Here is a 15,137-nt window from a genome sequence, read left to right as displayed (position 1 = left end):
TTTGTCCTATTCCAGACCACAGCAGGGTTTACTTTCCCTCTTATGAGTTTGCCAGCAGCAAAAAGTAACATCCCAACCTCCTGTCAACTCAACAAGAGATTTATTGCAATTAACTAAAAGGACACTTGTTACTACAGGAATACCATATGCTTCAGCAAAGATAGGATCCCAGCTTGCGGCTGGCCTCTGCAAACAGTCAGGGGCCTGCCAACACAGCCTTTTTTGGTTGTACAGTTATTAACAGTGCAGCCTCCAGACCCAGGAATGTTTCCAAGGTGCAGCTGGCACTGAGATAGTGAGGTCGTCTCCAGAGTAGTCGTCCCCAACTGGCTGCCGCAACCACAATAAGCTTTTTGTTTAAATTGCTGGACCCTCTACTTAATGATCACCCTCCTTTTCTTTCTTACCAAGAGAATCTTAGGTATATTAGGGGCAGCGTTGTTCTCAGCTAAAAATACTACATTTCCCAGCCTGCCTTGCATGGTCAAGATCGGTGGCTTGCAAGGTGAAGTCCCTCAGAGATTTACGGGAAAGTTTTCTTTCCTGATATACATGCTGCCCTTCACCCTCCCTGCCCACCTCTCTTTAGTGTTTGGATGTTGTGAAGGCTAATTTGGCTGATTCTAGGTTTCCTTTCAATTCCTTCCCAGGTTGTAATTATGTTCAAAGGTTTTGAGACTGCTGGAAGTCTGATTTCTAGGCAAAAGGGAATTCCTGTGTATGCATTGATTATTTAAAAAAATTGATTCATATAGTTTGATCTGAATATTCTAAGTGAAAATGATTAAACATCTGCCCTTTTACAAAGTTACTAATTCATACACAAGGAAACATAGAACTAGGAAATTAATTACAGAAAGATAAAAAAATTTGAGGAATGAGCAATTTATTTCAATAAAGAGAAAGCATTAATTTTGCTACAGTGGGAAAAAATGAACTCAAGAGTTGCTACATTTAACTGTGTCCCCATTTATCTCTGCACAATGTCTTTATCTCAGTGTCCCAATTCACACTAAAATATTGAATGAGAAATACACCATGTTGGCTGATTGCTTGACATATCTGATTTAGGGAGACTTCTACAACCACTCCTCTCTTTTTTCTCCCAGTAAATACTTTTGACTTTGACACTTACCATATTGGAAATGACAGGTGCCCGAGGGCAACTGCATCAAAGCAGTTAGGATTCGAATGCTTGCTAAGGATTATTTTTTTAATGGAGCAGTTCTATTGAATCCTTAAAATGCAGAACCCAGTGAATCTCCTTTATTGTGAAACAAAACAATTCAAATGATTGCAAGCCCCAGAACCTAACAGAGAAGCACTTCAACATTTAGAACAAACATATCTATTTTTCAAACTTTGGCATTTTTGTGAGGTACACTTATCACCTAAATACCTCTCTCCTGTCTTCTCTTTTACAACATACCATTTCAACCTGTTTGTTTATAGAATGAAGGCCTTAAGGAAAAGCCTTATTCACATCCCTGTAAAAGAAAGAAATAAATATTTGTTTCTAGAATCTAACTGAACTTGACTAAATCTTGATAGAGGCTCCAATCTTACTCACACATAAGGCGATGGATGATCTTTTGTTGTCAACAAATTCTCATTAAGATAGCTAAACAGTTAATTAAATTATTCAAATGTATTTCTTGAGTTCCTACTATGTGCAAAGTATCATTCCAAAGTAGACACTCTTCCTTAGAAATAAAGTGGGCCACTGAAATCATAACTTCAAAAGTCTAGAACTTTTGATACACCCAAAATATGACAGGAAAAGTTTGCTGCTGCTGTTACTGTTGCTGCTTCCAGAAGTGCCCAGTTTAATTCTAGGGAATAGCTTAGGCATTGGAAGAATATAATTTAAACTTAAGCATTAATAAAAGATGGAGTTAGGGAATGGTTGTACCTTTATGCTATAACACAACTAATAATGTGAAGTACATTCTAAAATGATTTAAAATGATTGTGAAACAAAACAATTCATCTAAAATGAATTGTTTGATCTAAAATGCTAGCATCTGGCCAGGCGAGGTGGCTCATGCCTGTAATCCCAGCACTTTGGGAAGCCAAGGTGGGCGGATCACATAAGGCCAGGAGTTCAAGACCAGCCTGGCCAACATGGCGAAACCCTGTCTCTACTAAAAATACAAAAAATTAGCCAGGTGTGCTGGTGCACATCTGTAATCCCAGCTACTCAGGAGGCTGAGGCAGAAGAATTGCTTGAACCCAGGAGTCGGAGGTTGCAGTGAGCCGAGATCAAACCACTGCACTCCAGCCTAGGTGACAGAGTGAGACTCTGTCTCAAAAAAAAAAAAAAATGCTAGCATCTGGGTGAAACAGTCTAGGAGATGACACCAGCTTGAAAATAAACCAATATAAATTTCAAAATAAACCAGCATACAGACCAATTGCAATTTATAGAAAAAATAAAAATGTAGAAACATCACCTCCTCTCCCCGACCCCAGTACTGAAATTATACTTCCTCAGACATACTGCCCCATCATTGGGAAGGGTGCGGACAGACTGGGTACATTTATAGAATATTAAATAATTAAGTAACAGAGGCACCGTTTTTGCATGTATGGTCCCAAAGACTTTTCAACTTATTTTTCAACATTACAGTTGTTAAGAATGGAAATTGAAGGAATTGTACATATTTTCACTGACAGTTTCTTACAGACCCCAAAGTGAAAATGCAACACATCACCACCATAAGACAAGCTATTTTGTCTGTCACCCAGAAGACATAACTTGATAGGACATCAGGCTTGCAAGTTCTAAGTGCTTCCTTCACATACCTCTAAACTTTTTATCTTTCCTGAACTAAATAGATTCCTTTTCCAGGTCAAGTGTTACCTTCTGGCAAAATACCTTCAGGATAAATATGCTTCCTCAGTTATATATCCCACAATGCAAACTTCCATTATAAGCTTAAACTCAGCTCCTGGTCTTGCTATTCAAGACTCTCCACACTTACTTCAAAGGATCACTTAAAACACTAGAGAAAAAGAATCTCCCTGAAGGAGAGAGACATTCAAGGAAAGCAATGCTATTTCCAGCTCATGCCCTGCCTTAGAAACTCAAACTTAATCTCATCTCTTGCAAAGAGCCTCAGCAGTCTCCCATTTAGAAACTTGCTCTTATTATTTTCTAAATGTGGTGATTAAATAAAATTAAATGCAAACAATAAACAATAATTAAAAATTAAATTACAAACTTAAAATAAATAAAAAATACATGGACTGGCACTTTTCAGAGAAGGTAATAATAGACAAAGGTCAGTTTCAGGAACTTCATATTCCTTTCTGTACCAGTTTCTACAATAGGCGGGAAACACTGCCCTCTAATGGGCTTTTAGTGTTACATCCCTTATTCTTACGGTGAGACACTGCCCCAGGGTGCACGTACGCGTGCTCTCTCTCTCTCTCTCATTTTGGCTTCTGGGACACAGTCTGTCCTTGGTCATCTGTGAACGACTCTGAAGACCATGGAGTCCCTAGAGAAGCCGTGAGACTTCGTGAAAGCTCATCAAGGGGATTAGAAGTTAGCATTTGTTGCAGTGATTTTCAAACCTTAGTGTGCCGCAGAACCACCCAGAGAAATTGTTTAAACTCAGGTTGCTGGGCCCCACAGCCAGAGTTTCTGATTCCATAAATCAGGAGGGTTGTGTCCAAGAATTTGCCTTTCTAACAAGTTCCCGGGTGATGTTAATTTGCCATTCCAGGGACTACACTATATGAGCCAGCACTGTCATGCTAGGCACTTTGTCTCATTTAATATCTCACAACAGGGTGAGATTTTATCATCTTTGTTTTACACAGTCTCAGAGAGATTAGGTGGCTACACTCACACAGTAGTGACAAAGCCTGTCTCAAGCCCAGGACTGTCTAACTCAAAACCCATCACTCTCTTCTGAACACAATGATGTCGGGAAATGAAGTTGGCAGTCGCTCCATCTATCTGGCCCTCAGCTTCATGTGAGGGAGCAGGACTTAGATGATGGCTTCACGGGCTTCCCCTCTGAGTACTTGGAGGACTGGATTGGGAGCCACTCAGGAAAGGCCTACTTCATACCCAGGCCGCATCTGGGAGTAGGTAAGCTGAGGGGAAAGGGAAGAGGAGGACATGTCAGCACCAGGGCCCTCTCTGGGTTCTGAACCATCCTACAACGTTCAGAGAAGGGCTGATTTGCTCTGGATTCTGGAGTTCTTTGTATCAGAAATTCTGGGAGAGGCAAATGCCTTCCTCACGCACATTTTGAGGACTTCAAAGACTAGTAGGACTTGGAGAGGACCCAGAGGATGGCACTCTCTCCAGTCTCAGGCCAAGCCACCAGGGCATGGTCAGGGACCCCGAAATAACTTTAAAACAGGACTGCCTGCCCAGCTGTGTTTAGACAGAAAGTTTTTGATACAGGAAAAAGAGTTTTTGGGTCACATTTTTCCACTAGGAAGACTGAAAAGTCCGTAGCACTCAAGCCCAGGCAGATGTCACAGTGATGGGAAAAGAAGGGCTTTGGGGACCTGCCCACTTCAAAAACAGTTTTTCTCATCCTTTGCCTTCGGCTCCTAACCCAGCTTGGTGTTTTCCTAAGGGAGCTACAAATTCTGGAGCATCCCATGGGGATGATTTGCTGGCCTCGGTCATTAGGGGGAAAGGATGTTCTTAGAAAAACAGCCCTGCACGCTGGTCAGCAGAGATCTTGAGGTCGTGGCCACGGCTGGACTTGGTGCAGAGCTGAACCCGGGACTCCAGCTGCTCGCTGAGTTCGTCCAGAGCCCCGGTGCAGGACTCCAGGCTCTCGGCCAGTTTCTGAATCTTGGCCTTCAGCACGGCCTGGCTAACCTTGGTGTCCCCCTCCGCCCGCCTGGGGATGAGGAAGCCACGTGAGCCAAAGAAGACGATGAAGTAGACAGAATTGTACAGGGCGATGGAGGCGTTCCTCCCGCACTGCAGCAGCTGGCGGTCCCCGCAGCCCTGCCAGCGGCAGAAAAACTCAAGGCAGCTCAGGATCTCTCGCATCTGGTCCTGGCAGGTGGCCGCGATCTCCTGCACCCTCCGCAGCTCCCGGGAGTTGCAGAAGATCAGCGAGAGATCGGACGTGATGGTGACGGCCCCTCCGGCTGTGGCCACCCCCAGCCCCACGGCCGACACCAGCAGCGAGGTCCCCAGGGTGACCGGGCTGAGCGAGAGCCCCACGATGGCGGCGAGGGCGCCCGTTGCGCTCAGCGAGCTGCCGGCCACATTGGCTACGAGGGAGCGCCTGCGCAGGCGCTCCAGGCGCCGGGCCACCTCGCGCAGGCGCAGCACCTGGCCGTGCAGCCGGCCTCGGCGGTCCAGCAGCAGTCCCTGGAAGCGCCGCAGTGCGTCGGGCCCATGCGGCTCCCGGGCCGCCGGCCTCTCCATTCCCTGCGGGGACATAGACACGCGGTCAGCCTGGAGTCTCCGTGCCAGCCGCCGCTCCCGCCCTGCTGCCCGGACGCCAGCGGGAACTTGGCACGAGTTCAGCGGAGCAGCCACTGCCACGCTAGGGGAACGGGTCTGTTTCCAGTGGATCATGAGACAAGTTCTCAAAGACCTGTTCTGGAATCCGGGGGGAGCCACACAAGTTCTCAGGACCTTATCTCTGCATATGGAAATAGGAATAATGCTATCTTCTGCTTCTCTCCCAGGGAACGTTAACGATGGGCTTCATCAGCTATGTGTTAAATAAGATTTAAACTGGGAGGGGCGTGGTATTAGAAGGCTTCTGCAGTACTGAGGCCTTTGCTCTACTTAAGATAACACTTTGTAAGTGGTGGGTTGTACAGTTTACAAAGCCCTTTCATCATGTGAAAATTGGATCCTAGGAGTTTTGCAACACACTTTTCTCTCTCTCTAATGAATGAAAAAGACTTCACCAAACCCTCAAAAATCGTATTTTCTACCAAGCAGAAGAAACTAATCTAAGTTAGATGCTTGCCTGAAGCAACTCTTCTGCTTGTGATTCTTCCAGGCTCTTTTCTTAGAATCAAGCCTAAAATGAGATTTGCACTGTTTATTCTAGCTAGGGCTCCTTGGATCTTCAGAAACATCAGTCTTTGCTGGGTGCTTGATTTAAACTAGGTCACATTAAATTAATACCATTATGTCTCTTTGTTACGAAAGTTTTCTTTTAAAAATGAGTAATGGTTGAATAAAATAAAGTGGCCAAAATTTTTGTTCAACAACTTCTACCACGTTGAAGCCAACTGAAGATGACTGACAAAGATATGAACAAGTTGTACATCTTGGGGGAAAAGTACATTCATCCTAGTTGCAGATTCCCACCTTCATGTCCACTGTACTCTTCATTATTAGGAACTTCTTTAAAGTGGCAAATGAGCCATAGAAATAGAGCATTTCAAAACTGAGCTATCAGGGCAGAAATCATTCTCATCTGGAAGAATTGCCTGCATCAGACATCAGATTCTAGAAGCAGCTGATTCTTCACAGAGCCCAGTCTAGAATCCTCATCTCCTTATTCATAGGACTTAATTTTACTTCCATGCTTCCATAATCCAACCCACCAGGGATAATTTTCCAGGTGAAAAGAGAAAATGAGAAAAAGTCATCCCGAATATATGCCTCGGGGTTCCCCACTTACCATTCACTTCTGTCTGCCTCCAGGAAAGTAAAATCTGAGGCTGTTTCTGGATGAGTGTGCTTTATAGTTCCAGAGAACCAATGGCTGCCCTGGGAAAGCCTTGTCTCATTCTGAGAATTTGCCATTTCCTGTCATGACCCCTGCTGCCTTCATCCAGAAGGACGTGACATGGTGGAAAATGACCTGCCAGCACAGCACATCCCGTATTTAGGAAACGAACATTGTGTGTTCGCTTTCCCCTGAACGCAGGAAGAGAACCACAGGCTCTTCCCTAACTTGAAACAAGTGTGTTGTCATTCTCCCAGTGGGATACCCTGCCTTTCCTGAGAATAGCTAATGACGCGATAGGGAAGGCCTTCAAACGCACCCCAGGCTGACCAATTATAGTGTTTCTTGAGGCCACCATTACAAAATCATATTTTAAAAGAAAAGGGAGGGGGTGGAAAACCCTCATATCTGACATAGCCGCTCATACTCCACTGCTGTATTTTTAAAAGCGTTGTGAATCTGTGAGTGGCTGGAGCCTGGGATCATTTGGCATGCAGCGGGTACCCTGCAGTCCTAAGAATGCAAGGCCACACCCACAGGAAGTGCTGCGTGCAGTTTTGGGCATCTCCAGCTGTGGAGAAGACATTGGCGGTCTCAGAAAGGGCACACTCCAGGTCACATGCATCAGAAAAATCAGTGGGGTCAGCCTGCACGAGGAGCTAATTGTACACTTTCAACCACAACAGGGCATTGGCTTCCCAGGTTTTCACTTGAAGTAGCAATTGTAGCCCATGTGATAGGGAAATGAGTGGATTCTGTCTACAGGGTCGTGAGGCATGGGCTGAAGGGCAATTATTTTGATAATTCAGCAGGGAAAAGTGAATGTAGCTTCTGTGGACTTGCTGCAGACCAGACCAGATGGAACATAGATATCTCTGGGGCATTCAGTGGTGGTTGGAGCTCAGCCTAGGAATTCAGTCCTACTACATGTCCCCAAATCCATCCATCGTCCTTCTAACCCTCTCCTCCAGATAAGGAGGGCCAAATTCATTTCTCACTTGAATAAGGATTATCTCAACTCTCTGGCTTACCTGGAAAGCCTTAACAGCCATATCATTCTGGAACATGATTAAATCCCCCACCTTTATGACTATACTTTGTATTTATCAACACAGTATAACAACAGTAGCAACAGAAAGGACAACCATAGTCCTTTCAAACTTGATTATTCTAGATTTGGTCCACTTCCAAATATTCTTGTTACAGCTCCTCAAAGGATAGCTGTAACCTCAATCTAGATGCCTCCAGTGTGTCCTTTTGAGGTTAGAAATGGAAGAATATCCTCCTCTATCTCCATAGACATGGTCACTCCAAATGGGATGTGGGCCAGGGCGAATTGGGGAGGTAGACAAGAGGGAACATACCACTGATTCTTCAGCTGACACATGTTCCTCTAACTTCCCTGGACATCATCCTGTGTGTTTTGGGTTTAGAGGAACACAATTAAATCTTTATTTTATAGACGAGGAATATTGCTGGGATACAGGGTCTTCCTCAGAGCATCAATATCATAGTACAGAGGTGGGATGAAGAACCAGAAGGTAGAGGAAAATAGACAGCATGTATACTGACCTCAGCCCATATCTTGGAATTTGTTTTTCTCTTTGTTGAAAGCCCATTTTCTTTGTATTTGCCTCTTTATGGAGGCAAAAAAAATTGAGTTAATTGACAGTTTGGGCTAAAGTTTTACTGCCCATAAAAACCTGGTACTTTGGCCAGTCATGGTGGCCCATGCCTATAATCCCAGCACTTTGGGAGGCAGAGGAGGGAGGGTCGCTTGAAGTCAGGAGTTCGAGACCAGCCTGGTTGACATAATGAGACCCCATCTTTACAAAAAATTTAAAAATTGGCCGGGCATAGTGACTCACACCTGTAGTCCTAGCTATTCAGGACGCTGAGGCAGGAGGATCACTTGCACCCAGGAGGTCAAGGCTGCAGTGAGCTATAATGGTACCACTGCAACACAGCCTGGATGATAGAGACCTTGTCTCAAAAAAAAAGCAAAAAAAAAAAAAAAAAAAACCAACTGGGGCCGGGTGCAGTGGCTCACCCCTGTAATCCCAGCACTTTGGGAGGCTAAGGCTGGTGGATCACCTGAGGTCAGGAGTTCGAGACCAGCCTGACCAACATGGTAAAACCCCATCTCTACTAAAAATACAAAAAAAACAGCTGTGTGTGGTGGCGTGCTCCTGTAGTCCCAGCTACTCAGGAGACTGAGGCAGGAGGATCACTTGAACCTGGGAGGCAGCAGTTGCAGTGAGCCGAGATCACACCGCTGCACTCCAGCCTGGGTAACAGAGTAAAACTCTGTCTCCAAAAACAAACAAACAAACAAAAAACCCAACTGGTACTTCACCTTGTTTATAAGAACTGACACTTGAACTTAGCAATTTCAATTCAGCATTTGTTTACTTTTATTTATTTATTTATTTTTGAGACGGCGTCTCAGTCTGTCGCCCAGGCTAGAGTACAGTGGCATGATCTCAGCTCACTGCAATCTCCGCCTCCCAGATTCAAGCAATTCTCCTGCCTCAGCCTCCCGAGAAGCTGGGATTACAGGCATGCACCACTACACCTGGCTAATTTTTGTATTTTTAGTAGAGACGGGGTTTCGCCATGTTGGACAGGCTGGTCTCGAACTCCTGACCCCAGGTGATCCACCTGCCCCAGCCTCCCAAAGTGCTGGGATTACAGGCATGAGCCACCATGCCCAGCCAGCATTTGTTTAATTTCATATAGTAAAGACACAATAACAAATTTTAGGAACAAATGAAGGCATTTTGTTCAAAAGTTCTGTGTGGTCAGTTTCCACAAAAAAAATCTGTGGACCACATCCTTGAACTTCTCTTTTAAATTGTTTCTTGGGCACTTCCAACACATCACCCTAGAGAGACTACACTGAAAATGGTAGTTGGCCTTCAAACTAGCCTTCAGATCTGTTCAACTCTTTGTTTTGTTTTGTTTTGTTGAGGCAGGGTCTCACTCTGTCACTCAAGTGGGAGTGCAATGGCACCATCACGCCTCACCGCAGCCTTGACCTCCTGAGATCAAGCAATCCTCCTGCCTTATTTTTTGACTTTTTGTAGAGACAAGTTGTCACTGTGTTAAACTCTTGATGCAGCTGAACCGCGGCATTAGCTGTACTAGTTTGAATTCTGAGTCCTCGAACCATGAGGAAATTCAGTGTAGGAAGGACGAGAGAGAGCTTTTTAAGCATAGGAATCTTCAGGCCCCAGCCCTGGAGAGTCTAATTCAAGAGGTCTGGAGTGGGATCTGGGAGAATACAGGTGATTCCTACCTGCAGCCGGGTTTGTGAACCACTGCTCTAGGAACTGGTAGTGTTTGTTTGTTTGTTTGTTTGTTTGAGATGGAGTCTTGCTCTGTTGCCCAGGCTGGAGTGCAGTGGTGCGATCTCGGCTCACTGCAGCCTCCGCCTTCCAGATTCAAGCGATTCTCCTGCCTCAGCCTCCCAAGTAGCTGGGATTACAGGCACGCACCACCATGCCCAGCTAATTTTTGTATCTTTAGTATAGATGGGGTTTCACATTGTTGGCCAAACTGGTCTCAAACTCCTGACCTCAGGTGATCTGCCCACCTCAGCCTCCCAAAGTGCTAGGATTACAGGCGTGAGCCACCATGGCCAGCCAGAACTGGTAGTTTTCTGACCACCAGTTACATGGCAGCAGAAACAGTAAGCCTAGTGGAAAGGACTATGTTAGGAGGTGTTTATACAGTTATCAACAACCCATTTGCTTTAGGCCCCTACTTAAAATTATTACATTTTAAAGATAAAGTATGCCGGGCGCGGCGGCTCACGCCTGTAATCCCAGCACTTTGGGAGGCCGAGGCAGGCAGATCATGAGGTCAGGAGGTCGAGACCATCCTGGCTAACATGGTGAAACCCCGTCTCTACCAAAAATACAAAAAATTAGCCGGGCATGGTGGCGGGCGCCTGTAGTCCCAGCTATTCGGGAGGCTGAGACAGGAGAATGGCGTGAACTCGGGAGGTGGAGCTTGCAGTGAGCAGAGATCGCGCCACTGCACTCCAGCCTGGGCGACAGAGCGAGACTCCGTCTCAAAAAAAAAAAAAAAAAAAAAAAAAAGATAAAGTGATAATTACGCTCAAGGCCTTTCAGAGGACTGGGCCACCTCCATTTTTTGAGACTCTCAGTTATTTTATTTTTTATTTTTTTGAGACGGAGTTTCGCTCTTGTTGCCTAGGCAATGACGCGATCTCAGCCTACTGCAACCTCCGCCTCCCAGGTTCAAGCAATTCTCCTGTCTCAACCTCCCAAGTAGCTGGGATTACGAGTGCCTGCCACCACCCCTGGCTAATTTTTTGTATTTTTAGTAGAGACGGGGTTTCATCATGTTGGCCAGGCTGGTCTTGAACTCCTGACCTCAGGTGATCCACACGCCTCGGCCTCCCAAAGTGCTGGAATTATAGGTGTGAGCCACAGTGCCTAGCCTCTCAGTTGATTTTTAAAAATGAAGAAATTCTATAATGGAATATAAAAAATTGTGGCTTATTTCTTTTAATTGCAATGTAATATATCTTATGTCAGTATTTTGCTATTCACAATATAGTCACAGGATTTATAAAATATTAATTCATAGTGCACCAAGTGGAAAAGTGGCACAAGTTTAAAGTTATGTGATGATGACTTTTTCCTTTTAATACTTAACTGTATATCTCAGTGACTAAATATAGGACCTCTTTTGGAGACATCAAAAATATAAAATTCAGGCCGGGCATGGTGACCCTGCAATCCCAGCACTTTGGGAGGCTGAGGTGGAAGAATCACTTGAGCCCAGGAGTACAATACCAGCCTGGGCAACATGGCAAAACCCCATCTCTACAAAAACTACAAAAATTAGCTGTGTGTGGTGGCCTGTGCCTGCAGTCCCAGCTACTGGGAAGGTGGAGGTGGGAGGATCGCTTGAGCCCCGGAGGCAGAGGTTGCAGTGAGCCAAGATTGCTCCGCTGCACTCCAGCCTGGGTGGCAGAGCCAGACTCTGTATCAAAATAAATAAATAAATAAAATTAAAATAAAAAGTAAAATTGAGACAACTTGTAAATGTGAGGTTTAGTCCAAAGGTCTTGCAGACTTTCCTTTGTCATCTGTTCTAATATGTACATTCACCAAAATAAAAATAAATTCGGCCAGGCACAGTGGCTTATGCCTGTAATCCCAGCACTTCGGGAGGCTGAGGCAGGCGCCTCGGTGGTGTGTGCCTGTAGTCCCAGCTACTTGGTACTTGGGAGGCTAAGCTGGGAGGATGGTTTGAGCCTGGGAGGTGAGGCTGCAGTGAGCCGAGATCACACCACTGCACTCCAGCCTGGGCAACAGAGCCAGACATTGTCTCAAAAAAAAAAAAAAAAAAAGCAAATTAAAATAATAACACATATTCACCTGAGGATTTTTGCCCATGATTTCTTTGAATTTCCCCAGAATGTAAGTGCTCTAGAACATAGTCAAGCTCTCATAGTTGCTTGTTGAATTTAACTAAAGAAAAATGCGTTGTTCACTTAAAGAAATATCATTATTTTATAACAATTTTATAAGAATTTAACATAAAATTCTCTCTTGGACTATACAGCTTGGTATAACTTAGAATACTTATTCTGCAGAAGACTTCTAGGATATCTATATTGCATGGAATCTCAAGTATTATTGTCAAAAATTCATGGAACTGCACAGGAAAATAAAGACTCAACAAGTACTGCACTCCAGCCGTTTTCATTTCTCCAAATTAGCCTCCAATCTTTGTTAATGTACACACACATCCTTAATCACTAGTGTTTAAACACTAGCCTGTGTTCTTTTTTCTACTTAACGTTCCTGCAGATAGATACACACTTGTCTGTGTTGACATAGTCCTCACCTCTGTCATTTTTTAATAGCTATGTAATAATCCTATTGTTTGCTTAGTCATTTCCCTGTTAGACACTTGGATTGCTTCCAGGTTTTTCACTGTTATAACTAGAGTTGCCAGGACATCTGTGTACATTTTTTTTCCTTTGGATTATTTCTTTGAGGAGTATTCACAAACGGGAAAATACCAAGTCAAGGAGAATGACCATCTTCATCGTTTTTGTTATATAGTGCTATATTGCTTTCCAGAAGAACCCATTTATAATACCACCAGCTTTTGTAAGAATAGAGGCAGAAGGCTTTCAGAATTTTCTTATATTAATGTTTAATTTGTTCAATTTCAGCCCCACTAATGTATATTGAACACCTACTGTGTGCCAGACATCAGGCTAGAGTCTGGGGATCAAAAGCTGAATAAGATATAGTCCCTGCCCTCCAGGAGATGGCAAATCTATTGGAAGAGAAAAAGACAGAATATATCATTTAAATTTAAGGTGGGGAAGTGCCGGGGTGTGTGCTGGTACCAAGAAAGCACAGGGCAAATACATGCCCAGGAAGTACTAGGGAAGACTTTCTGGGAGCACTGATATTGAGCTGAATCTTGAGAGTCAAACAGAAGTTATTTGGACAAAAATTAGGAGAGAGAGGAGGGCAGTCTGGACAAAGGAACAGAATGGACAAAGGAATGGAGGCGTGTCCAGGGTGTTTAGTGTTGCTGAACATAAAGTGGGAAGCAGGGAAGGCCAAAGGATGAGCCTTAAGGGGTAGGTAGAAGCCAAGTCATGACAGCTTTCCAGTGCCATGTGGGAAAGAGGGAGCCATTGAAGGCTTTCATCTGTGGCCTTACAGGGTTAATTTGACATTGTTGTGTGACAGTTGTGTGAAGGATGGTTCTCAGAGGTACACAACTAAAGCCAGGAGACAGTTAGAAGGTTATTGAAGTAGTTGACAGAGATTATCTCAGATTTGGCTACTGTTGGTAGGATGCAATGGAGTGGATAAAGTACAGAATATGTTTTGGAAGCAAAATTGACTAATCATTCCTAAGGCTGCTCAGACAGGGTAGCCATCACATCCACTCACATTCTATTGGCCAACCAAGTTGTGGCCAACCCAACATTAAAGGGGTAGGAGCTAGGCACAGTGGCTGGCTCCTGTAATCCCAGCACTTTGGGGGGCCGAGGCAGGAGGATTGCTTGAGCCCAGGAGTTTGAGATCAGCCTGGGCAACACAGTGAGAACCCATCTCTATAAAAAAAAAGAAATTAAAAATTAGCCACATGAGGAGGTGTGCACCTGTAGTTTCAGCTACTTGGGAGGCTGAGATGGGAGGAGTGCTTGAACCTAGGAGGGCGAGGCTGCAGTGAGCCATGGTCATACCATTGCACTCCAGCCTGGGCAACAGAGTGAGACCCTGTCTCAAAAATGTAAAATAAAATAAACAAAAAGATAGAGAGGTATACGCCTCCCACAGGGAGAAGCAAGCAGAAGAAATGTAAACCATCAGATCATTGTCAGGATGCTTTCCTGGCCAAGCACAGTGGCTCACACCTGTAATCCCAGCACTTTGGGGGGCCAAGACTGGCGGATTGCTTGAGCTCAGGAGTTTAAGACCAGCCTGGGGAACATGGGAAAACCTTGTCTCCACAAAAAAATACAAAAAAAAAAAAAAATAGCCAGGTGTGGTTGTGCACCCCTGTGGTCCCAGCTATTCAGGAGGCTGAGGTGGGAGGATTGCTTGAGCCCCAGGAGGCAGAGGTTGCAGTGAGCCGAGACTGCACCACTGCATTCCAGCCTGGGTGATAGAGTGAGACCCTGTCTCAAAAAAACAAAACAAAACAAAACAAAACACATTTTCTTGTAGAGAAGATATTTCCAGGTGAACTGTGACACCATCATCCACCTCCTATAACCTCTTCCTCTTCAGTTTGTTCTTTGGAATTGCAGTCTCCATCTGGATACCCAGGTTGAGAGGTTGAATTTCCCTAATGCAAAAATCTGAAATCTGAAATGCTGCAGTGAGCATTTCCTTTGAGCATCACACTGGTGCTCAGTAAGTTTTGGATTTTAGAGTGATGCTCAAAGGAAATGCTCACTGGAACATAGCGGATTTCAGATTTCTAAATTAGGGATGCTCAATTGGTAAGTATATAATGCAAATATTCTGAAATCCTGCCAAAATTGAAATCCAAATCACTTCTAGTCCCAAACCTTTTGGATAAGGAATACTCAACTTGTAGTAAAAATCTCGCTCTGGCTAATATAAGCGAATTATTGCTATGAGACTGAGGGAACACATACTTGAGCATGGGAAAGGACCATGGAGTTCTAAAGAACCAAGAAACTGAAAGGACATCAGTTGTTTTGTAATTGGAACAGCCTGTGTGATGAAACTGACCAACCACTCTTTCCTTTTGTCCTTGTATCAGTTTAAGAATCAAAGTTCCAGGAGTGACCACTGGGTTGGCTGAGCTTAGGTCAAGTGCCCATCTACTGTCTGCACTGGGCAGGGAGAAGAGGGGTGAATGGCCTTCAGCTTTCAAGTGGGAGATGGTAAAAGAACTTGACCTTCCCACCAACAT

The 15,137-nt window shown here is 44.5% G+C and overlaps 1 protein-coding gene across 2 annotated transcripts in view; it reads right to left on the bottom strand.

Moving 5' to 3' along the window:
- Positions 1–869: 869 nt before the first annotated feature.
- APOLD1 (apolipoprotein L domain containing 1) overlaps positions 870–15,137 on the bottom strand; it is a 65,677-nt gene continuing 51,409 nt past the window's right edge. The window contains exons 1-2 of one of the 2 annotated variants that reach the window (XM_003313501.6): positions 6,633–6,754; positions 870–5,416 (exon numbers count right to left, since the gene is read on the bottom strand). In XM_003313501.6, coding sequence (XP_003313549.2) covers positions 4,673–5,416; positions 6,633–6,635 — 747 coding nt within the window. In that variant the 5' untranslated portion in view covers positions 6,636–6,754 and the 3' untranslated portion in view covers positions 870–4,672. Of the gene's footprint in view, positions 5,417–6,632; positions 6,755–15,137 lie in introns of those variants that run through there. The other variant, XM_001139700.7, reaches the window with a different exon arrangement.

Source organism: Pan troglodytes, chromosome 10 (genome assembly GCF_028858775.2).
Source record: "Pan troglodytes isolate AG18354 chromosome 10, NHGRI_mPanTro3-v2.0_pri, whole genome shotgun sequence".
NCBI classification, from domain to species: domain Eukaryota; kingdom Metazoa; phylum Chordata; class Mammalia; order Primates; family Hominidae; genus Pan; species Pan troglodytes.
This window is presented reverse-complemented; position numbering and strand designations above follow the sequence as displayed.